General features: G+C 45.2%; 1 protein-coding gene across 2 annotated transcripts in view; it reads left to right on the top strand.

Annotated features, from left to right (window-relative positions):
* Positions 1-26,055, top strand: part of LOC147701700 (branched-chain-amino-acid aminotransferase, cytosolic-like) — a 192,868-nt gene that overhangs the window by 54,853 nt on the left and 111,960 nt on the right. Inside the window, exons 2-4 of one of the 2 annotated variants that reach the window (XM_086930334.1) lie at positions 1,267-1,341; positions 14,161-14,363; positions 19,504-19,614. In XM_086930334.1, the coding sequence (XP_086786460.1) occupies positions 1,299-1,341; positions 14,161-14,363; positions 19,504-19,614 (357 nt within the window). In that variant the 5' untranslated portion in view covers positions 1,267-1,298. Of the gene's footprint in view, positions 1-1,266; positions 1,342-14,160; positions 14,364-19,503; positions 19,615-26,055 lie in introns of those variants that run through there. The other variant, XM_086930333.1, reaches the window with a different exon arrangement.

Raw genomic sequence — 26,055 nt, 5'->3', positions numbered from 1 at the left:
GCAAGATAATTACAAACAGATGTCGCCAAAGCAATGCAAAACGTGCACGTTTTTGCCCAAAAAGCTGATCGATTCCAAAAGGTCCCCTCCTATCCAGCGCATGTGCACTTTGTAGGCGAGACCTGATAAACCAGTAGCAGGCGCACAGACTGTGGGATGCAAACTGAAACCAGGCCGTCAACACAAACCATACCTGCCAAAACAAACTCTGCCGGCGAGTCACACAGTATCTGATTTCCTCACAAGGTCGCTTGGTGAAAGAGAACGTGAGCTGGAAAACCCTACAGAGAGAGTCCTCTGTTCGAGTAAGTGATGGGATGTTAACACCGTCTGCCCTCGTTGGCCCCACCTCATCTAGCGCCTCTTTTCCTCTCACAAAGTGGAGCTATTTTAAAAGTTGTCAGGTCTAAGAAACCGAAGAAGGATAACAGGCTATGCTGAACAAATGGATGGGCGGAGCCTGCTTTGTGGGTCACTGAAAGAAACTGAGCAGGGTGATCTAGAAAGTAATCCGGAAAACCAGAATGCAAGAATTGTTAGATAAAAAATATTAAAAATGTAAATGGAGACTAGGGTGTGAATGCATTCCCATTTGGAACGTATTATTGATTCATATGCCTGTAGATAGATATTGAAATTCCTTGAAACCTGAAATTGTCAGCAGTCGACTGCCACTAAAGAGCTCTGATTTGGACGGGGTCTTGATCCTCTTGCTATGCAGCATGGTGTGAAAATGTACGAAAAGGGTTGAGATGCACTTTAATCAGGGCGAGGAGGATATGCCTACTGCTAATGACGAGGACATGCATTTCTTATTTTTATTACTGAATTAAAATATTATGCTCCTTTCTATTAATGTTGAAACTTCCCCTAGGCTTTGAAGTCACAAAGTGATTGGCTAATTGCATCTAGCTTTCTGTATCTGTTCTTAAAATGTTTCCTTCGTTTTGTGGACTGCCATTTCCACCTGAAATGAGAGGTGACATCAGACGAGGACTTAAAGTGCCGACTGTAGTTACCTTACAGCACGAAAGACTCCTATCAATACAGAATTTCCTTTTTTAGTGGGAATTAAAAAATATATATATTGATTTGTATGGCCTATATATTCCAAGCAGGATGGCGAGGTGTGTTAAATGCTCTATGCTGTTACACGTTTGTTGATTTGAAGATGTTAGCGCATAGAAAAAGGACACTACCACTCTGCCCTTTTATGTTGGAAGTGTATTGTACTTAGTTTTTCATTTGTTATTTTTTGTCTTTCAGGTTTTCTGTAAACAGATTGGCTTTGCTACACGATGGCACAGTTTGCCATGGAGAAGTCTGAGTACTGCATTCAAGGTAATTATATTTTTAATATGAATGTATGATGTATGTAACATGTGGTAGGGAACCTGCATGCAAGGCAACAGAGTCCTGAACAAGTGTAGGGATTTTACTAGATGACCGTCAGTAAGACAGCTGGGTTAGAGTAAGTGCAGGGCTCCAGTGCCCTCTGGAGCAGCGAGAGAGGCTGCTCCCTCCAATCAGGGCGCTGCTCTCACGCTGGTGAGAGGAGCACCCTGATTGGTCAATGGAGTGTCCTGGTGGCCGACCTGCAGCGTGACGAGGTCCGGAGCAGCAGGTCCTGTTTTCAGGTAAGTGTTTTATTATAATATACTTTATTTTATATTTGCGCACACCCGTTTTTTAAAACGTTTTTCTATTTGTTAATGCGCCTGCATGCCTCGTCTTCCCGTTTATGCTTGTCGTCACTGAGTAGTTTCCCATTTTTCCCACAGCTTCGTGCCAATGTTAGTCTTTCTCCACCTTAGAATGCGGATCCAGAACGCTACTCCCACTTCTATCTTTTGATGACTCCCAAAATGAAACCAGTGTGCAAAGGAACAATGTCCGCTCTTAAAACTACAGGCTTCAAACCTTGCTGTGACTTCTGAAAACTGGTATCAGCCACCGATCTGCACGAGGTGTGTTGTTATTTGGGCTGGAGCATGACTTCCAAGTCCTGTGATTGGAGCGCTCTCATGCACCCGAAAGCGATCCTGTATGCAGGGAAGCTGTGTGTGGCTGAATACGGGAAAAAAGTCAGGAGCCTCATGAAAGTTCGAGGCTGTGGTTTCCTTCCCGCTCCCGATGTTGCTCTCGTAACGAGGATTCTTCACAGTCAAAGTCCTCCTATAAGTCAAACGTCCATGCAGAAACATAAAGTGAATCGGCACTTGACCCCGTCTAGCCACTATCAAAAGAGAAGTTGTGAGGGCAAGAAGGTGCCAATTGATCTTGTTTCCGATCTCCAATTGAGGAGCCAATCACACAGTTGATCCAGATGCCCCCCCCCCCAGTTCCCAGGACCATCGGTGAAACATTAAGGAGGCCGTGTTCTGTATCTTTGGCACTCTTCCGGATTCGACTGGTATATCTTAAGGCAGCAATGGTCTGCAGGACTCTCAGTGGGATTACCATCAGCTGATCCATCCTCCGCTCCATCACAACCCCTTGGAATTGTCACTGGTTCACCAACTCTGGTGCAGACTTCCATCCTGGGTCCAAGACCCATGTCGGTCCCTCCTTCATTGACCCTTGTGCCAAACCGGAGAAAACTCTGGTACAACCAAAAATGGCTGATTATGAACCAGCATCGGCTCAACCGTTGTCGTACTCTGAAACCTCTACAAAGCACCCGATCCCCATACAATCTGAGATTAAACCTTTGCCTTCACTACCAGATCGGTACCCTCTGAGGCTCTATCATCCTTCTGGCTAAAACTCTGACCAGAACTTACTACCGTCCAATGATGACAATGGGCATAGTTTGTAATGATCAAATAGGATTAGCTATGTTTACGGGGGGAGGGGGACTCAATGAAGTACGCTAGCTGGCAAACCTGTTGGTTTGTTCATGAAGCCCTCACCCACCAACCTGTTTGGTGGCATGCTTCATCATCGGGCCCACCACAGTGACACCGAATGTGTCCCGGGTGTGCTTCGACGCCAGATTACTGCGGAGCTGGTATATTCGCTGAGTGTGCAGTGTAGTGAGTGAGAAAGTGAAGTTTAAAAGCTATACAGAAGGTCCCAGTACCCAAGGGTAAATAAATAGATTTTATTTACTGGGCCTTTGTTAGCAATAAAAAGGCAGTTAGACGCGGCGGAGTGCGAATTATGACCTCCTGCGTCTTGTGTGGTCTACATGTTTCAGCCAGGCCTTATAAAATTTAAAACTGGCTTTCCTCAGGACCAAGTGAGTATGTGTATAAGGTGCAAAAAACTAAATTATAGTGTTTGTGTTGTTAGTTTATGTGTCGCACTCTCTAAGGTGCGATTACATGTAAGAGGAGGATTCCCTCTAGTTTTGCTACATATAAGAAAGACAGAGACAGACGTACAAGGGAGAGTCATTTTAGTATTGTAATGAAATAATCACATTTTGTAGCCGACTTATAAGGTGAGTGAACGACCTATATGCGGCTACGGTGTGGTCTTGTTTGACCTACATGGGTTTTAATAAGAGCCGGTTGTTGTGGTGAGCTAAAACAGCGGATATTAGCATTTGTGAGGTACAGGTAAGTAAGGTTGGTATCCTCACGCAGGCTGTTTGCTGTCAAAAGCTTCCTTGGGTCACCTGGCAGAGAAAGAGACCCTAAACCAACCTGAAGGAGGCCAGTGGGTTTGATACTTCCTCTCATACTGGGGAATTCACCTCTTGGGCCCCCAACATACGCGAGTACTTTCTTTGCTAATTTGAGTACTAGCTAAGGTCTTAGACCTACAACTGCCTCCAGTTGAAGTCAAGAAAAATTTCATCACAGACACCTCAATGAGCACTTGTTTCCAGCCCTGTTCCTGGTCACCAGTGAATAGGAAGGTGGCCAGAACAGACTGGCTACTGGCTAGCCTTATTTCCTAACACAACATCCTACTCCAGTGAATGTAGTGACCAGGTTTCAACTACTGAGGTGAACCCCAATTCATTCCCTACGATGCTGCCCCCAGGAAAGAGAGTTGAAGAGGATTTATGCATTTGCAAAACACATGTTCTCTTCAACTAGCCTGGCATTTAGAGCATTCAAAACTGGTCTGATCTGGATGGCGTTCTCGGAAGAACTTGGGCCTCCTTGGCTCAGACAGATGGTCAAGATACAGCTAAATACATGATTTGTGCTGTTCATAATACTGCCTTTCAGCTGGGGATAGTGGTTCGCACTAGTGTTGTGCTTTGGCTCAATGTGTTGATGAGATCGACAGGTTTCCCATGAGATGTACAGGCCTCTCTTATGGATATACCTGTCAAAGGCACGCACCCTATTGGCAAAAAAGGCTGATTCACCTTAGAGTATACTAAGGAGAGAAGGGCCACAGCACATTCTCTGGGTCTTTCAACCCTGCCAAACAGTTTTTTCCCCAGTTCAGGAAATTCTGAAGCTACTCCAGGGTGTTGATTACCAGCTACGCCAGCCTTTCCAGCTCCCTTTGTAGTCACTCAGTTTTTTGGTAGCCGGGGATATGGATCTGGCAAACAACAAGTGGGTCTCGACGAGCATCCGTCTTTCCAGCCCTCCTTCCCTGTGGCAACCGTCACCAAGCTACTTCAGCTTGCCATTCTTGGGACCCAACCACGCTATGGAAGAAGGTTCAAGCACGTTGTTGCAGGGTCGCAATCCATCACGTTTGATAGAGGGGTCCTTCATATCATTCATGAGGGCTATGCTCTACCATTTTTTTCTGCCTGGCGGCATCTTTCTCTCGCTGAACTCCTGTCCGTTCTAAAGTAAGAGGTGCTAAAAGGGGCTACAATAGGGTTGTTACTCCTGCTATTTTCTTCTGCAGAAGAACGGTGGAAGGCTGGAAGGCGTCTACCTATCTTTGATCTTTATCCTCTAAATACCTTCTTAAGAAATGACCAATTGAAAATGCTCACTCTGGCTCATGTTCTGTCTGCCCTGGATTCCGGTGACTGATTGGTAACCTCATTGGGGTTCTCTATCTAGGAGCCCAAGTCACTTCTAACTCATCAGAGCCTTCCCTTTAGTCAAGGTAATTCAGGCTATGATCCCAATTTTTCAACCTTGATCCTGGTACGCAGTGAGAGCAGTTCTGACACTATTTTGGGCTATTTTTTGCCTCCTGCATTCTGCTTGTTTACTTCACCACATGGTCCCAGTGGGCCCAGCACCAAGTCAACCTGTCAGATACCATCAAGGCTTTGGAGGCTACTAAATGGGTTCTGCAGTGGGGGCTCTTCGGCCACAATTGGACCAGCAGCAGTCCCTTCTGCCTTCTGTTCTCAGAGCTGAGATTAATGCATCACTGTTGGGTTGGAGAGGTCATCTGGAGGGAAGTAGAGATCAGAGGACTCTGGCTTGCGGTGTAAACACTGCTCCATATTAGTCTTTGGAGTTGTGGGCCATTCGTGTAATGCCGAAGGCCATCATGCATTTGATCAAAGGGAAGCTGGTGCAGGTTCTCATGGACAAGAGTACTGCCGTGTGGTAGTGCAACAAGCAAGGCAGAGTGGAGTCCTGTGCTAGAGAGTCTCTGCCTCTGGAGTTGGCTGGAGTGTCAGGAAATATCTTGGGAATAGCCTCTTGGACAGATCAGAGGTGTTTCCGCTAAATGTATATTACTTGTACACTTATTGAGAGCGAAATACTGAATTTTTAAAAATCCCCGTTTTGTCCGTTTTTTTGCTGTATTATTTAGGCACTGTACCCTGCTTTTAAAAATCATTGTGACTGCATACCTGCACCCGTTTTTCGCCACATTACTGTGTTTAGAGCTGAGCTTTTCTATCAGGGAAGGTCACCACACTGCCTGAACGGCAGACATCTTTGGTGAGGGCAAGGATCCAAAGCAAGGATTGGCTGCTCTAGTGGTCAGAAGGACGCTAGAACAGTATTTAAGACTGCCATGCTGACGCGCAGCGGGCACGCGCGGCGGGCTCGCCGGAGCGTCGCCGGAGTCGCGCCAGAGTCCAGCCCGTCTGCGCACGGACGGGCTCGGGGGCAGTGACCTCTGGACTAATGCGCTCCTACACCTCGGAAGACCTACGTAATCTGGATAAGGGTGAGGCTTGCCTTGATAACAACACCCTGAAGATACTAAGAACACATGCTATCTACAAACCATTGAACATTATACATCAAGATGCATTCTCCACCCTGAAAATAGCATGTCTAAATACCAGATCACTCCACTGCCACCACGTCGAGGTCTATAACCTGTTGCAAGACAACAACACTGATATACTGACCTTAACAGAGACCTGGATGAGTGAGAGCTCAATGCCAGACATCCTGGCCGCCCTCCCCAGCGGCTATGATGCTTTGTGGCAGAACCGCCCAGGAAACACACGGGGAGGAGGGGTAGCTGTGATTTTCAAAAAGATGCTGTCAGTAGAAATCCTACTATCAGAGACAGTCGACCTGGCTGATCTGCTTGGGGTGAAAGTCACAGTAAACAGCTCATGCTGGGTGGTGTTAGCGGTCTATCGCCCTCCCAACGCAACCCCAACCTTCCAGGACTTATTCGCCCCCATCATATCTGACCTTTGTACTCGCTACTCGAAAATCTTAGTCACAGGAGACTTCAACTTGCACTGGGATAAACCTCACTGGGACGCTCCTATGCGCCATTTGGACACTTTGATGTCAGCGCTAAACTTTAAACAGATCGTGAATGTCCCCACGCACACCAAAGGTCATACCCTTGACCTGGTATGGACTACAGACCCCTCACTAACGCTGAAAGAAGTTGCCCCATGTATCTGGTCTGATCACTACCTAATTTCCTGTGAGCTACGTATTAAGGGCCAAATAATCAAACCAACATTGGAGGCTAGGAAAACCCCCAAATGGGCAGAGGTCGATTTGAGGACCCTGACCGAGGTATTCCTGCCCAGAGATTGCCCCCCGAACTTAGATCATAGTCTAGATCAGCAATACGCGGATTTAACGCGTTCCCTGACACTAGCTATTGATCAGATAGCGCCAATAAAAATGAAGGCGCTAAAAGGCCCGGGTAAGGATGCCCCTTGGTTCACGCCAGCACTGAGGGACCATAAAAAGAAACTTAGAGCCCTAGAAAGAAGCTGGAGGAAAACTAAACTGGACTCAGCCAGGAACCTCTACCGTGCCTCCTTGAACGCATACAAAAAACACATCATCCTTGCCAAAGCCGAGTACTACGAAGCCCGTCTAAGTAAGGCAGTCAACGTGCAGAAAGAGACTTTTAAGATCCTGTCGGAGTTGACCAAAAAACCAGACAGCGTTCAGTCTCCCATAAACTGCAATTGCTTTCAGGATTATTTCTTGGAGAAAGTAAGAACCATCATCCAGGACATAAAAAATGGGCCGCTTAATGGAATGGCTACACCTATAATCCCCCAAAATCAAACTGACTGTGCTATCACACTGTTTCCAGAGATTGACATCTTGAGCCTGCAGCAGTTGATGGCCAGAATCAAATCTGGATCTCCAGCGGACCCTTGTCCACCTAAAGTTTTTCAGGCAGCCCGTCCACTATTGGAGGAGCAAGTCATCCATCTCCTAAATAGATCCCTGGAATTAGGACAACTACCAGCAGCACTTAAGGAAGCGCGGGTAAGACCGCTGTTGAAAAAACCTGGCGCTGACCCCGCAATACTAAAAAACTATAGGCCGATCTCTCAGCTACCATTCCTCTCTAAAGTACTGGAGCAACATGTATTAAAATCTTTGTCCATGTACTTGGAGTCCCACTCCCTGCTTCACGAACGACAAGCAGGGTTCCGAGCACACCACAGCACCGAGTTGGTGATGCTCTCGGTGCTGGATGAATTGAGAGGCTTGGCTGACGGTAAAAAACCGAGCGCCCTGATTTTATTAGACCTTTCAGCGGCGTTCGATACCGTCAGTCATGCGCTGCTACTGGAAAGGCTGAGTGACTTTGGCATCAAAGGCCGGGCTTTCGAGTGGTTGCAGTCCTTTCTGTCAGGAAGGACACAAAGAATACAACTCGGAGAAGAAATCTCCGCAGTGGGAGAAATAGAATGTGGGGTACCTCAGGGCTCGGCCCTATCCCCACTGCTGTTTAACCTATATCTGCAGCCTCTGATTGCCTCCCTGGCGAGTATGGGCTGCACAGTATATAACTACGCAGACGACACGCAGCTGCTGCTGAGTGTTGACAATACAAACACCGCCCAACTCCACACTCAGAATATCTTGAGACACACGGTCCAGTGGATGACAGGAAACCTCCTAAAAATCAATCCAGACAAGACTGAGGTCTTGGTTATTTCATCTACCACCTCACCATGGTGTGACCTCTACTGGCCCGCAGAGTTAGGTCCAGCCCCAAAACCCAGTTTGAACGTGAAGAGCCTGGGGATCAAACTGGATTGTGACCTCTCTATGGTCAGCCAAATCTCTTCAGTGGTGGGCAGCTGTACTAATATCATCCGACAGCTACGGAAATTAGTGCCTATCATTTCCCAATCTATGCTACGTTCCATCGTCGCAGCTACTGTGATTTCACGCATAGATTATGGAATGCCCTCTACCTTGGCCTACCAAAAACCTTGATAAATAGGCTACAGGTGGTGATGAATGATGCCGCTCGTCTTATCTTCAGACAGCCAAGACACACTAAAGCATCCCCCCTGCTACAAAGCCTCCACTGGCTCCCTATTAAGGAGCGAGTGGAATTTAAAAATCTGTGCATCGCCCATAAAGCCATCTATGGCATGGCACCTGCTTACATCAAAGATCGCCTGGCAATGTATAGCCCAAAGAGAGCTCTTAGGTCCTCAGACTCTCAGCTATTAGTCTGCCCTCGGTACAAACTTGCCACCAAGGGCGGTAGAGCCTTTTCGGTGCTGGTTCCGCATTTATGGAACACACTACCTGAGCCACTACGAAAGGAAGGAAACCTCCTACGTTTCAGAAAGGGGCTGAAAACGCTGTTGTTCAGGAGAGCCCTGTGAGCCACGTAGGCTAGTGGATGCCCTCTGTACTGTCAAAGTTGTTGTTTACCATAGATTCCCGAGCGCTTAGAGGCCTGTAGGTGATTGAGCACGCTACAAATCAAAAATAACAATAACAATATCCCCGCTCATGATCCACCTGGTGTTATCCTTGAATGGCAGGGCAGACAAGCTCAGCTCTGTGCGCGGGGCAGATCACAAATGGATTTATACACATATGGGCAACAAGGCGAATTGTTAGAGTGAGTTCCTGAGGGAAATCTGAAGATTTTGGAGTAGACGCCTCACCCACTCGATAGTGGCATGCTTTATTATTGGCACCTATTCACACCCTGGTAGTGTGGTGCCACCAGGGCAGACTCAACCAAAGTTGGGAGTTCTTATATAAATTGTTACCGGATTTAAAGCACGGAACCAGAAGAAAGTCATAAAAATATCTTTGGGTATGTAGTATGGAGGATAAACGAGTGGAATCCAGAAGATGATGTTTCCAAGATGTTTATTAGGTAATTTAGTATATAAGTAACGAACCCCACCAGGAGCAGCCTGTATCGTGCTTAGCCCATTAGCAACTGACTCAACTCCCTCACTAACATTCTAAATACTAACATTCTAGAATACAATCACTATGCTGAGCATCATATAATAGGCAAGCTATAATTCAACATACATATTTATTCTCATTATTTTTTGGGTGCCCTAGACACTGATGAAAACAACAGTTTATGGGGTTTGTGTGAGTAGAAATGACTCACTTGGCCACTTTATAAGCCAACATGTTTCAGTCAACATTTAAAGCCCATCCGGGCCTGAGGCCTTCTTCACGGGCTGTTAGCATCCCTGCCTGTCTACTCATTCATACCATGCATAGATATGAGGCCTCAGGGTCTCCCCTTCTAGTACATTTCTACTGGAAAACCTTGGATTACGGGTGGCTTTGGGATAATGCGCATCTGGCGGGAGGTTATACATTTGTCAAGATTGCATGCCTTCCTGCGATCCTACAGCTTATACCCCACATGATCCCAGAACCACCCGCAATTACACTCTCTCCTGTATTCATAATTTGAACCCTTGCTCATGAAGGATCTAGCGCCCGTGCATTATTTCACATGCACTATCTACAATAGAACAGTGGATCGGCGACCAATATTCCACCACAGTATCATTTCACAGAATCCATTTTATGTGCTGAAATATTTCCTCACATTAGCTTTCTGCAGTGGAGTATACACATGTATTATGATGATTTATGTATTGTGTAATGTGAGAATCGGTGGGGAAACCCAAACTGCATTTCTAAATGACTCCACTAGATGGGGATAAATGATCATTTTAAACCCAGCTCACACCACTGTTTGACTCCTTTTGAATTTCAAAACTTATTTTCAGGCGGGGTAGCGCAGCGCATTAGGCACGCATTATATCAAACAGGTTAATGAGACCTTTGTACCGCTTAAATAATCCAACACATTCCTGGCAACTGCAGATTAAACTCTAACCCACTATAAATTGAAACTCGTGAAAACCTCAACCCCCTCTAATTTGAAATACCTCCAAAACCCAGTCATAATTATTTTCTATCGCTCCCCGCCCGCCCCCCACCCACAGACCCCGACAGTTGTCACTCCAACTCCTTTGCCTTAACCGTCATTCAGTGTAGTCCTCGGGCCTATCAGCACGCGCCCCACTGTGCTGGCCTCGTCTGATTAGTGGGTATAGAGGCGGGGAACCACTGGAAGCTCGAGTCCGAAGCCTGGCTCTGGCTCCGCTCGAGGTCCTGTTAGAACCTGGAGCCCATGACGAGCCGAGCTTTCATGTGGCTTCTGCCAGCCGTCCTCCCTCTGCCCAGGATGTAATGACTGAGCCCGGAGCTGCCGATTTTGGAGCAGGCTCGACCTTAGCTCAACATCCTGCAATACTGGGCAAATTATTCAATCTCCCCCGCATAAAAAATGAATGTGACCACCTTGTGTAATATAATTCGTGCTCATGTGAAACGCTGCACCCCACCCAACACCTTTGGGTCGAGTTTGTCTATAAAACAGGTGTCGAATTTTTTGGGGGGCAGTTACCTGGGTCTAGATTTCCTTGACTGCTACAAGGAGGCCCAGAGATACCTGGGGCTGCCAGGGAACCCTGCCCCTGACCTCACTAGATTCGAAATCTGAGACTTCTTGGTCCCTTATGTTGTTCCAGGAACCCTTGTCCCTGGCACTTTGAAAAAACTGCATTTTTGATGGGAAACGGCCTTTACAACGAAGCCGTTTCCACGAAATCTTTAACCACACATGCAGTACAACGCATGCGTGGTTACCACTAAAGCCTTTACCACGCATACCTTTACTACGATGTTTGTAGTAAAGGCATATGTGGTAAGGGTAAATAGTAAAAAAAAGGGGGGTTTGGGGGGGTCTCCCCCCAAATAAAAAAACTCACCAGAAGTCACGTCAAAATCTGCACATAATCAGCGTCGTTAAAGAGAAATCGGAAAAAAAAATCCGTTTCCTCTTAACGACGTATGACGTCACCACGCAAATAGTCGAGGTTAAGGTTATGCGTGGTACAGGCATGCGTGGCAACGGAATTCGTTGAAACGTCATGCATTCTGAATAGGTGACGTACAACGCATGCCATTACATCGCATGCCGTTGCAATGCAAACCTTTACTCCGACCTTCTGTCGGGGGCGGGGGGCGCTGGAAGTTGAAATAGATTCATTTTCTATTCCAACTCCAGTGTGCTCAACAGTAGAGAAGGTGTTGGAGTTAAATCCAACACCTACTACCCACTGCTGCACACCTTTTGCGTTGCAACGACATGCGATGTAATGGCGTGCGTTGTAATAGTTTCGTTGTAAAGGCTGTGTCTAGGAGCTGAGGGAAAAATGCACAACACCAGTGGGCCCCTTAAAGGACATTTTAAAAGACCAGAAAAATATTTTTCTCTACTCATTTTAACGATCTACGTTGATGGCACCTGCTGGTTGCTTTACCTTTTCTCTGAAATAGGTACCTAACCTTGAGCTAAAGTAAAGGAAGGCTATTTTTGTTAGCCTGTGTACCATCACATTAGCCTGAATCATAAACTCCAGCCAAGAAGGCCTACTCCTGTATGACGTGCATCAAAAATCTGCCCCATAAACTCGCACTGAGTTGTATTTTGACCACATATAGTCACATTGGAATACGTTCGGAGTCATATAGCACTTTGTATTTTCTCCAGTGTGCTTTGTTTAACTTTCATATTCCACTGTATGAAAAAAAGAGCTGTTCCTTAACAAAGAAGTACCTCTGTTTGGAAGATAATTAAAAAAAAACTCCTATATTATAAGCTGGTTTATGCACAAAACACAGTTGTGCTGCTGTGGCGTTTTCAACGTGAAGTTTTTCAAACTGCTGTGCACAGGATGCATTGTTACCACATTCTTAACTAAAGTTGTCTGGTGGCATTCACCTGTTGGTTGCTGTAAATAGCGAAGTAATATTGCATACGTAGGACAAACATCCCCAGACAGTGGGCACAGTGAAGTTTTTTTTCTGCAGCATGAAACAAAAACGATGGACAGTATTATTTCTTCTATCATGACTTTTCTGTCAATAGTATCAGAAATGTATGATCACATCAGAGATACTGTTTTGAAAACTCCAGTTACTTCAAAAGGATAAAGGGCGCTCATACTTCAGAATAATCACAAGTATGGGGCATCGCCTTTAAAGGTGCATGTCTTGAATGCTAAAATACCTCCCAGTTAGACATGCATCCTAAATATGAAATGTAGTAGAATGTACTGCTTAGTTAATTTAATACAAAAAGGTGCCACATTATTGCTGCTACTTTTGCCTTCTTTGCCAGATAACCTGGATAACCTTGCCACATAATTCCAGTGGCCTTGGTTACATTATATCAAGCACAAATCCCTAATCAATTCCTTGACAGCCTGATGAGTGCTAATACCGGAGAGTCAAGAAAACTAAGGGAGTCTTAGCTGAACTTTGAAACGCCACTGCACCCCTTTACCTCCGGATCTGTAGGTGAGGCCAGACTCTGTCACATCTACATTGTGAGACTACAACCTATATCTCTTTGTCTAGACCTGCCGCACTCTGCTTCGCCTTGCTGCATTTTGTCTAGCAGGATGACACTTGTGCAAGCCTGACCGCTCCGTGCCTTATTCTGCGGCAACCGATCTCACGGACGCACTCCCTGCTCACTCTGGCACTGCCTTTCCCAGCATCAAAAAGGTCACCTGTGGCTGGTAAATTGCGCACAATGCACAGTGCATTGGGTAGTATCAGTTATCAATGCTTAAATAGTCTTTTACTTGCAGCACATTGATGATGCTAAACAGCACGTGCTCTAAAAATCGTATATATTATGTGGTAAAAAAGAAGTATTAACTTGTGCATACATTTTTTTTTGCGCGTGATCCTGTCCTAATTTTAACATTTATCACTGGTTCTTGCAATCAAGCCAAGTTTGGAGATATATATTCTGGGTTAAAAATAGAAAAAGTGGTATTTGCACTTGATCCCTAGTTAGTGGTAGTGCCAAAATGATGTAAATTGTCTGCCTTAGCTCTACCACCGGAGTCAAAAAGACAAATATTTTTGGGCATTGCATGGGCTCAGACATTCTTTAATGCGCATTCTCTTAATTGCGAGTGGTTGACTCATTGGTTTACTAGCCTTTGATTGATCTTGTTGCATGTTGTAGCAGAATAATTTTGACTGTCTCTAGCTGACAGTGGTTGGCATCTACCTGATCGGGGAACCTTTGGAAGCACAAGTGAAGGCCCAGGAGTAAAGGGGACTTACACTAAGAAATGTTGAGGGGATGAGGCACAATGAGGAGGTCACAAAATAAATGCTGAGAAAGGCTGGTTGAATATGGTTGGGTGTGGAAACATGTTTACTGAAAGTGAATGCTCAATAGGACCTTTAGGTGGTGCGCTATGTCATTTTGTATTTATTGTAAACTGAGTTAGATCTGTCGGATTCAACTTTATACAACTAATTTAACCACAGGTCTACCTGCTCTGCATAAATCCACAAATAAATCTAGATTTGCCTGAAAATGGCATTAAACAGCCCCAAGATGCTCACTGCTTCTTGGTTTGGTGTGTGGGGAGACGAGTACGGGGTGGGCTCGTTTTGTGCATTTGCTGTCACTCCTCTAACACTTGCGGCTTCTTTCCAGGCCTCCGACCTGCAGATAGAGCTGAACACAAGCGGCCGAAGGAGAAGCCAGATCCTGGCAAGTTGGTGTTTGGCAAAACGTTCACCGATCACATGCTGACCATCGACTGGAACCATGAGAAGGGCTGGGGGAAGGCTTGCATCAAACCCTTCCAGAACCTCTCGCTTCACCCCGCCACCTCTGCGCTGCACTACTCTGTTGAGGTGCGTATATGTAGCACGAAGCTGCAGCTCCGCGCCGTCTCTGGTTGTATTTCCCATACCACTCTCCCCAGCCAACTAGGAACTCTTTCTTCCTACTTTATCCTCTCTGGTCCAGCACATAGGCATGTCAGTAATCACTTCTGCCTGTTTGAGAGGTATCATGACACCCCACACACACACACACACACACACACACACACACACACACACACTCACTCACTCACTCACTCACTCACTCACTCACTCACTCACTCACTCACTCACTCACTCACTCACTCACTCACACTCTTGTCTGTGCCATGCGATACAGGTGCCTGGTAATATATCATATGCTACCAGTATGCCTACCACAAGTGTTCCCCGCATTCTTCTGACCGCTTTGCACCCTCGTTGCAAACTCTGCTTTGTAGCTAATTTTGTGCTACATAAATCCAACATATACAATCCACACAGTGGTGTCCTGTGCCATGCTGCTGGTCCTTTTAACACTTTGCATTAGTTTCTGATTTCTATTATTTGGATGACTTTGCACATGTTGTTGTGTCTGGAGATCAAATCTGTCCTGGGATCTTGCAACAGCCACAGAGGTCTCACTTTTCTCAGATCTATTTGTGAGTAGCTCACCCTGTCCGCATTTTTGCTTTTCATTCTGGGACTTGTAGCCTAGGTAATCCCATTATTAAATTCGGATTACACGTCCCAGAATGCAAATTCAAAACCTGGACTCCATATACTACTCACTCGGAGTCCAGGAATCCTGGGAGCTCTGCGCCATATTAAATTCAAGCATTATTTTAAGTGCTAGATACATTCTACAGTATAGTTCACTCAAAAATACATTCCGAACACAAGAAATCACAAATACTCTTGACACAAAGCTAAATGAATAACGTATTAACTGTGACTTGTGACACATTATCATATTGTAAATGTTTTTGTGTTGCATTACTATTCTTTTTCAACTTGTAGTAGCAGTTGGTGGTTGCGTTTGGAAACAGTGTCTTTACAATAGTACAAGAAAGACTGGGTATCCGCAAATCAGACAACATTTTGAGACCACCCCAAAGGAACTGTGGCCCCCACATACTTTATATTACGTCCGACTCCGAAGGCAAATAATGGAGAGAATTGTTTTTTTTATTTTGGTATGAGTGGGGACAGAGGTTGAGGTATGTTGATATCCCGACAGAAGTTGTCACTTTATAGCTGGGTTTTTCATTTCGCTCATTGTACCAGTGTGGAGAGACCGTGCAGGTAGGCGGTGACGTTTCGGTCTAGCTGCTCTTTGAAAACCTTTCTTCATTCAAGACCTGACTTCCAAAATGTGCGGTCTATTTTTCCGAAGAATGGAATCTCACTGAAGAGCCAATTAGAGCAGTCCAGATAATAGAAACCTGTTTAGCAGGGTACCCCTTAGGCAGTCGCCTAACCGCATCCTTGTGAAGTAGGTCACACTTATTTCTTTGGCAGAGTAAAGCTGACATTTTATTGGCTGATTTTGCTTACAAGCGATCCTTTAAGAGTCATTTTGTGCTAAAGACCGGTTTGTGATATTTCAGTCCCCTGAATGTTCATTGCCAGGCACTCACTTCTCTTCCACCTGACCACTGTACCAGTAGCATCAAACGCTTCGTCCAGTCAGGATGCCAGGGGGCTGTGAAGTTGTGACCGTATGGTAGTAGTGCTAAATCATTTATTACAAACGAAGCCCAGCCCAACATGTGACCATCGTTTTCACGTAGACATGTTTCATACACCTTTAGTTCATCAGGCATGCCCGGTAACCATCCACTTCTGGTAGCTGTGCCACATTGTCAGCCCCCAAGTGACTCTTCACTTCTAATCGCTCTGCTTCAGCTCTCAGACTTGTACACCAGGCCTGGTTCATTCACTTCAGTTTATCTGGCTTGCTGGGTTTCCAGCCCCCTGTGGGAGGCATCCGTCGGGCACAGCGGGTGAGCTTGCACTTCCGGTGGCTGTGCTTCAAGTGTCAACCTCAAGCGTACACCCTGCTTCATTCCCCTTAAGGCAGTGGGGCAAACATTCAAGCCATGCCTCAGGCTGGCAGGCGCTGTGACCATGCACCACTCCTCTTCACTTTGCGCAGGGCTACTCTTTGCTCATACCACTCCCTATACAGTTGAACGTTCATTGCCAACACAGTGGGCCAGATTCACAAAACTAACTTAAGACAAAATCCTAAACTTACTACCATTTTCGTATTCACAGAAGGCACTTACTCATTTTGGTATTCACAGAAGACACTTGCCCATTTCGGTATTCACAGAAGACACTTGCCCATTTCGGTATTCACAGAAGTTAGGACTCCTAAATGCCTTCTGTGAATACCGAAAGTCTTAAAATTGGGATTTTTCTCAATTTAGTAGTAGTAAAGTTAGGAGTCCTAACTTTAAATTATTGTGCGTAAGTAGCATCAACCATTTTCCCATACACGCGCCTACTGAATAATTATGCTATAAATGTCATGACATGTACGCACAACAATAGTGTTGCATGATAATGTCTTTTCTGTCATTTCAACACAGTATTGGCAAAAAACATTTCGCTTTTTACTGATACTGTACCGCATCGCCAAATAGCAAAGGCAAAATCAATATGTCCCACTAGCAAGACCTATTGCCTTTGCCAATGCTGGTTTGATCTTGACACCATGTTAAGCTGTCTGCCTAACGTGATAATAAAGGTATTGGTTGTTAATTTTTAATTTTTTTTATTATCAAACACTCGTTTATGAAAACTCACTCTTCCTTTCCGCTCTCACGTCTGACCGCTAAACCTTAATCTTATCTTCTTCACTTTAACTCACACTTCAGGATTTCAACCCTCTTATTAGATCAGAGCACCCACATTCACTAATCTCACCCCTGCCCTAAATACCTCCACACCTCACCGCATTATTGAAATGTAGTACCCTTGCAGAGCCCTACCCTTGTGTCTTGACACCTCAAACCTTTGTTTCAGCCCACTGCACTCAAGAAGATTAATGACACATTTAGGAGAGTCTTTCACTCCCTCCACCCCATCTCCTGTACTGTGTACAAAAATTAAAGCATTCCTTCATCACAATGGCGTCAATCAAACTACAAAGATCACCTGTAAGGCTATAAAACTATTTTAGGAAAGCTTCTATCCAAAAAGAAATTACTAAATGTACATGCTTCCAAGAGCTAATATTTTCCCTAACGTCCCACGCATAGAGTCTTTAACAATACAGAGCCTCCACTCCCTAACTTGCCTTACACTCTTTCAAGCTCCATTCAGACTTTGCAGCTCAGTTCTCTTCTCCGGTCACAAACATCAAACCACTGTAGACTCTCTCTTATCACCCTCTCTCCCAGTTATAGTCCCCAGCTCCCGCTCATGCTACCCGTTCTGTCCCCAACATGACCAGCTAAAATAATTCTGTATTTAAAAATGTCAACCCCTCATGCACACCTTCTGACCCTTTAGACCCCCCCCGCCCCCAATCATTAAACCTCTAACCTTTTCATTACATGCACTATCTTGTCTGACTTTCTATTTTTTCACTATTTGCTCATTTCTGGTACCTTTCCTCAGTGCTTCAAATTGGTTATCGTTCTACCACTGCACAAGAAACCTACTGCTGGGCCAACTGACCCTGAAAACTGTTCCATGTGTCACAACCCCCCTTCTTCTTAAAAAATGTTTGAATGTTTCGCTGCTTTTCTCGCTGTTCAAAATATATTTAAACCCCTCCACTCTGGGTTCGTAATCCCGTATTCCACTGAAATGCCCCTTTGTCGAATATCGAACGTTGTCACATCTGCACACCATAGAAAACTGCCACCCGTAGTAATACTTGTAAAGCTTTCGGTCGCATTTGGTTTAATCAACTGTGCCCCTTTACCTACTACACACATCACGCTAGGCATAAGGAACCAACACTAGGCTGGTTTTCTTCCTTCCTCTCCGCCGGATCCTTTTGTTTCATGGTGTTCATCTCTCTCAAGGTCCCCTCTTTTGCAATTGGTATTCCACAAGATTACTGAGATTCTAATCTAGATGCTCGACTTTTTTGTCTCTGTGCACACTGTGCGTATACGAGATTATTCAGATTCTCTTACCTGTTGTCCCAAACCCCCCGATTATCTTCCCCTTCCCAACATCCACTTCTAAACTCCATTTTAAAGTATTTGACTGCATCACACCTATTTGTTACTTGATGACATTTTTTCCCTTATTTGATACTCTTCCAAGGCAGAAATAATCTACCTGCATGTAAATCAGAACTCACAAATTTTCCATTTCCTTTTCTTTTCCCTCCAAGGCACCCTCACCTTCAAACATTGCTGTGTTTATCTCAACCTAAACATGACCCTGTAATCCTTCATCACGTTCACGGCCAGCACTATGGGATAACCAATACCCCATGGTATGACCAAACACCACTATGCACTTGTACTTGCCAGCTCTGCAATGCCCCTTGGTAAAAAAATACAAAGGATATCATATCACCATTCTCTTCAATTACCTCTAAAATTCTGGATATTGGTGCAGGTGGTCGCTTGTGATTTCATGGTAGAACATAATTTGGGTGGAATGCCACAGGCTAAATTCAAAGTTGTACACAGGCATTGAATACGTTCTGGTAAGTTTTCTATTCTGCACTTGAGTAATTGCAAGCGATTAGGAAAGTGTTTTCCTCCACCCCAAGCAGCCTTTCTTTATTTAGCAGTGGGGCATTTTGGCACCCCCCCCTTGAAGGTGTCTTATAGGGACATCTAGTTTCAGCTTGCTTTATATTGTGCATTGAGTGCCCAATAGAATGTTTCTTTTGCCCTGCAATGTCCCTTGCACCAGACATTGCACTGCTTCCTCCTACCATGCAATCTGGTGAAGTTTAGCAGCGCGAGATCAGTGATGTCAAGTCAAGTCAAGTCAAAAAATTTATATAGCGCGCTACATACCCATAGGGTCTCAAGGCGCTTGAGGAAGGGTGGGGAATGATGTAGTATTCCATTCTTTATCTGTATCAAGGGAAGGGGCTCTGCAGCTTGAGAACATGTCCATCACCTGTCTCTTGCAAGCACATGTTCGGAAGGAAGGGCTGCAGTTTCTAACGATTCTCTTGTTTCTTTGACTTGCTGGGATGGCACAGATCTTCGAAGGCATGAAGGCGTTCCGGGGTGTGGATAAGAAAGTACGGCTCTTCCGGCCAATGCTCAACATGGAGAGGATGCACAATTCAGCTATGCGGATCTGTCTGCCTGTAAGTATACCTGTCTTACTAACTTCTTTCCTCCTTAGGTAGCCTGCCTTCTATGGCATCTTGAGAACGTGAAGCCGTCTGACTACAAATTTCAAGCGAGGCATCAGTCCTCCTTGATTTGTAGCCACATTGGGTTAAAGGGGGACTGTTAGATTTTTGGCAAGTGGAGTGACTGCCCTGTCCAACTCTGCTTCTTTTCAACCCCACACCCAGTGGTCTCAAGGTAATTTGCTTGATGCTAGGGTTGACACTAGTTTAATGCTACTGCATAGTATTTCCTAAGGCCAGAATAATTTCAATGAAATATCAAGTGGTACAATCAAAGCAGGGGCTTGTCTTAAGACGAATAAAACATATACTTTCATAATACATTTTTCCATAAATGCTACATACATGGCTAAATCTGTAGGGCCTGTGCTACATACATGTTGTGAAAATAACTACTCGTAATGATACAGCTGTAATGTTTCTGAAACCTAAATCCCCTCCACTACCCTTTGTATTTATGTTAAGATTTTCTTTACTTTAAATACGTGTGAACATAGTCAATGCGCACATCCCAGTATTTGGGCACTCCCTCTGGTTCAAAAATGGATAGACTCCGTTGAATTTCAAAAATTTATTTGATATGAGTTAATTTTTTCATAAGTCTTTCATTGATGGATTATTTGCATCCAGTTTATTAGACTCTACACAAAATCAACGTTGCTCCAATGCATTTCGGGTCGATTACCCTTTTTCAAGGAGCTCTGAAAAAATGAGAACGATCTACATTTGTATCAAGGTTGCATTAACAAATAATCATATACAAAACGAACATATCCCAATGGTGAATTAAAGACGAACAAAAGTCTGTGCAAAAAGATGCAGAGGTAACCGTTAAAAGTGGTATATAATGCCGAGATGGCTCAGATGTGCAAGGAAATAGTGGGCGCACCCAGAAGAGTAAAAGGGGTCTGTGAGCGGGTAGCGAGTAGCAACACTAAGAAAAACAAGTAGAAAAATGCTCACGTGTATACCGGGCTGTAATGCGGTGCTGGACGGGTCAAAAATAAAAAGAAAGTAGTTAGGGAAACGCTCGAGGAGCGGGTACGAGTGTATTGAAGGCTCACTGGCAGACGCTATCGTAGGCTTACCAAAGCGGGATTCTGTGGGGGGACTATCAAAGTCTCCAGGTCGGTTAGCTGCAACGTAAAGTCGCCGGGTTGGTGTGAAGGCTCTCTGGTGGAACTGACTCGATGTTAACACAGGGCGGGGTGGGCGGTAATGGAAATCAAAGAGGGACTAACGTATGGTGACAGTGGGGGCCATATTGGAACGGGTAGTAAAGGGTGAGTTTAAGCAGAAGGGGAAATCAGTCGGGGTGCAATGTGAAATGAAGTAACGGAATCTTCAAAGGGTGAATGTGAAAGGTATAATGTTAAAGAAGAGTAAAAGAAACATAACAAGAAACGGGTGATATTGAAATGTACACAATAAATACATGAACATCTCAGTAAACTCGCACAAAATGAATGTGTCCTTATATACCCGGCCGGGTATTTATAAGAAGCAACTTAGTTCGATGCGGTCATTAAGACCGAAAGGTTTGTAAGATTGTAAACGGTAAATCCATGAGGTTTCTCTTTGGAGAAGAAACTTGTTGTTGTTGTGAAGGAAGAGACAACAACAAGTTTCTTCTCCAAAGAGAAACCTCATGGATTTACCGTTTACAATCTTACAAACCTTTCGGTCTTAATGACCGCATCGAACTAAGTTGCTTCTTATAAATACCCGGCCGGGTATATAAGGACACATTCATTTTGTGCGAGTTTACTGAGATGTTCATGTATTTATTGTTTACATTTCAATATCACCCGTTTCTTGTTATGTTTCTTTTACTCTTCTTTAACATTATACCTTTCACATTCACCCTTTGAAGATTCCGTTACTTCATTTCACATTGCACCCCGACTGATTTCCCCTTCTGCTTAAACTCACCCTTTACTACCCGTTCCAATATGGCCCCCACTGTCACCATACGTTAGTCCCTCTTTGATTTCCATTACCGCCCACCCCGCCCTGTGTTAACATCGAGTCAGTTCCACCAGAGAGCCTTCACACCAACCCGGCGACTTTACGTTGCAGCTAACCGACCTGGAGACTTTGATAGTCCCCCCACAGAATCCCGCTTTGGTAAGCCTACGATAGCGTCTGCCAGTGAGCCTTCAATACACTCGTACCCGCTCCTCGAGCGTTTCCCTAACTACTTTCTTTTTATTTTTGACCCGTCCAGCACCGCATTACAGCCCGGTATACACGTGAGCATTTTTCTACTTGTTTTTCTTAGTGTTGCTACTCGCTACCCGCTCACAGACCCCTTTTACTCTTCTGGGTGCGCCCACTATTTCCTTGCACATCTGAGCCATCTCGGCATTATATACCACTTTTAACGGTTACCTCTGCATCTTTTTGCACAGACTTTTGTTCGTCTTTAATTCACCATTGGGATATGTTCGTTTTGTATATGATTATTTGTTAATGCAACCTTGATACAAATGTAGATCGTTCTCATTTTTTCAGAGCTCCTTGAAAAAGGGTAATCGACCCGAAATGCATTGGAGCAACGTTGATTTTGTGTAGAGTCTAATAAACTGGATGCAAATAATCCATCAATGAAAGACTTATGAAAAAATTAACTCATATCAAATAAATTTTTGAAATTCAACGGAGTCTATCCATTTTTGAACCAGAGGGAGTGCCCAAATACTGGGATGTGCGCATTGACTATGTTCACACGTATTTAAAGCTTATATTCTGGCGTAAACGGACGGTTACGCCACCAGTTGGAGCACCTTTAAAAACAACTACTTATTGTGAATACTTAAAAATACTTCCACTCTAACAACGCAGTGCATTGCCCACCTTGTCTTTTTAAGATTTTCTTTACATCAGACCTGGCCCACAAGAGCATTGGAATACTTTACTTTTGCCTCACCGGAAAAATTATGTTTTGCAGCATGAATCCTTTTCTGGATTCATATGTTGTGCATCTATTCCGCCATCGAGTGGCTGGGTCCGGAATCATGTCTTGTCTTGTCTTTCTTTCTTCTTTTTATTTGTGTGTGTGTGTATGGGCGGAGTCGACCACCATTTGGTGGCAACGCAATCCCCTGTGTGACATAAGACAACGCCGTCGAAGTTCCTGTGCATGGTCGCCATCTTTAGATTCTTTTTTCCGATGTTGGATCAGGGAGCACACCAGCGGAGCTCTGAAGAATTGGAGAAAAGAGACAGAAAATTAAACTGTAAAAGCTGAAAATCATCGGAAGCCACGAGAAACAACAAAGACTGAGAAAGGAAGCCTTCTCGGCCCTGATGGGGGACCTTGTCAGTGAGGACTGTGACCAGAGAATGCAAAGGGGCAACTTAAAGGGACTTGGAGACCACCCCCTTACAATTCTGCCTCTACTGCTCCAACAAGTTTGAGCAAAGGGATTTACACAAGGTTTGCAATTGGTGCCTCCCAAAGGATGACAACGCCGAGTGTGAATCCTGCACAAAATCCTCTCAAGGCAAGACTGAAACAGTGTGTGGCACATCACGCCATGGCTGGTACCCAGAGGCCACAAGAATTCCTGAAGGACCTATGCCTCTCCAGTGAGGACGAGGAGAACGTTGAGGAAGCAGAACTGGTGCAAGGAGAGGAGTGTGACACCGAAAGCAGTATCGTCTACATGGAAAAAGCAGAAGCTGCGAGGAAGGCGGGGAGAGATGTGGAAAAGGCCAAGCGTTACAAGGTAACTAAAGACCCTAAACCCCGAAAGTCACCTTGGTTTCAACACACTTCCTAGAACAAACACAAAGAGCCACATTGGTCCCACCAAAGGATACCAATGGGTGCAAATCTTCGAGCTAACCATCGATGCACGCGGGCACAAAGGAGAGGACGAAGGAGAGAGACAAATAGCTGAAAAGCAAGGACCGGATGCCGCGAAGAGGAAACCCTCCTTGACGACCAATGCAGAGCAGTCGATCAAAGTTGAAAGAAAGAGATGCTGGCTCAAAGCCAAGATGACAGTGCTCTTGCAGTGGAGGAAGAAGTTCAGCAACTCCTCGAAAGGCATCCCACATTCCTTCGAAACCCTGCGAGTCTAGCTAGTTGGGTGACGATCTCGACGCCAGAGCAGCATGAAAAGGAGCACAAAGACCTTTCAATTATGAAGAGATCCTTCGTTGGAGAGGCAGAGCCAGTTTGCCGATTGGCAGGATCCCGATGCCAAATCCCCAAAGAAGGGGGTCAGCCGCTCAAGGCCCTCCCCTCCGGATGACCTGAACATTCCCTCATCAATAGCGGGAAAGAAAAACATGGGGTCTAGCTCGAGGAAGATAGGGAGCAATCAAGCTACCTCTTCGAAACTGATGCAATCACAAAAGGCAAACCTGTACCTAGCCGTGCTTCCCAATATAATGGACAAGGTAAGAAAGCAGTCGGAGAGCCAGCCACAGTGGTTACTCCTTGAGTGGAGAAGACATACAAAGATTCCACTCAAGATCCCCAGCACATTAAGGGGAACGTGCCACCAGACTACATCATAACGGTGACAGCCAGGAAGAGAAATAATGCACCCATATCAACAGTGCAGACATCCATCATCAACATGCCTCTCACAAGGGAAGCTCTTTTTGGGACTGCCGTAGATGAGGCACCCCAACAAATAAAGAAAGACAATGGGACGAGCAAAGCCAAGGGCCTTGCAGTTCAGAGGGTCCTTAAGGAGAGGAGGAATCTAATAGAATAGGCAGGGATGGGCTTTTACCTGCCCTACAGCAACGATAACAGCAAGGCTTCACCAACAAGCCACACACTAACCTACCCAATGACCGTGGCAACACCCGGCGAGGCAGCTCTTTTGTGGAGGAGGAAATCCTCAAAAGGGGGACCACCAAGCAAGTGACTATTTGGCCACAGCCCCACCACAAAACACCAGCTGGGAGGGGGGAAAGGGGTAGGAGGATTCCCTCAGGAGTGGAGCTCAGTCTCCTCAGACAGTTGGTTCTTAAATATAAGACAGGGTTGTTGCTTAGAACTCGCCAAACTTCCACCACATGTGCCTCCAAAGACAAGACCCTTAAAGGAAAAAGAACTTCTACAGTTGCGGAAAGAAGTCAAAGGACTTATTAGTCGGTCAGTCAATATTCTTTATTTTTGCCAATAGCCACGAAAGAGACAAGCAATAAAAATTATTTTGAAAAAAAAAAGCAAATCATGTAGCTATGCACATAGTTAAACGACTCCCTGAAGGCATTCCACATTCCTTTAAAACCATCAGAGTCCATCTAGTCTGGTGACAACCCGCAGCATGAAAAGGAGCAAGAAGACCTTTTCAATAACAAAGAGAACCCACTATGCTGGAGTGAGGCAGAGGCAGTTTGACGCGTGGCAGGATCCAGATGCCAAATACCGCCCAGCAGAGTGTCGACCGCTACCCCCTCATGGCCCTCGCCTTTCATGCTGCATGTCATTGAACTGACCTTAGTCAAAAGCAGAACTCCCCTATGGGCAACGTATTTCTTTTCCGCAGACACTACCACTATCATAATGCCACAATCAACTATATCACCAGAACATAACACATTCCCTTCAAAGGCCGAGTGTTGAAACATATCTCCAGAAATGTAGTTATCATAAAATAATCAACCAATAATATATATACAACGGATATCAACACAAAAAAATGGAACTGAGCCTTACTCCATGCTTTTTCACATTGAGGTAGGGTACTTTAGCACATGTGTTACTGGAGTCAAAGTTTCATTGTTTAGCTTCTGCAGGTCACCTGTGGGGGTGCACATACCACAGCTTGCTGGCTGCATGCTAAGGGTGAGTTCAGGGCTGGGCATGCAGCAAGAGTGGCCTGTGATCCAGGAGACCAGTGCTGTGGGTTGTGTAGAGGCTGCACCCACGTTAATGTCAGGGAGACCATGCATGTTTTTACAGGCATTCTCAGGATCTGAGTAACCAGGTTGTCTTGAGATCCTCTCCAGTGATCCGCAAGAGCTGCACTGTGCTACAGGTTGTGTAAAGGCTGCAATCACCAAGCTTCTTCAGAAGAGACTGCCACGAGAATAGGGCGACTGATTTGTCACATTCAACAGTGAATGGTCTGTCTGTGTGAGCGCAGAGTGTGTTGTGTGACTGTATAAGCACACTGGAGGGTCAGGATGCCTTCATGAGTGAGGGTTGAGTGGTGTGTATGCACTGGATGAGTGGTGTGCCCTTGAGAGTTTAGGGTGAGCAGTATGCTTTTGAGAGTAGGGAGAGTGAAACAGTGTGAACTTATAGGTGCAGGTTGAGCAGAGCGAAGGGTGCGTGATGTCTGTGTGAGTGCTGGATGAGTGATGTCTGTGAGCGCAGGGTGAGTGGTGCCTGTGTGAGAGATGTGCTTATGAGAGTGCAGG

Source organism: Lissotriton vulgaris, chromosome 7 (assembly GCF_964263255.1).
Source record: "Lissotriton vulgaris chromosome 7, aLisVul1.2, whole genome shotgun sequence".
In the NCBI taxonomy this organism is placed as follows: domain Eukaryota; kingdom Metazoa; phylum Chordata; class Amphibia; order Caudata; family Salamandridae; genus Lissotriton; species Lissotriton vulgaris.
This window is presented reverse-complemented; position numbering and strand designations above follow the sequence as displayed.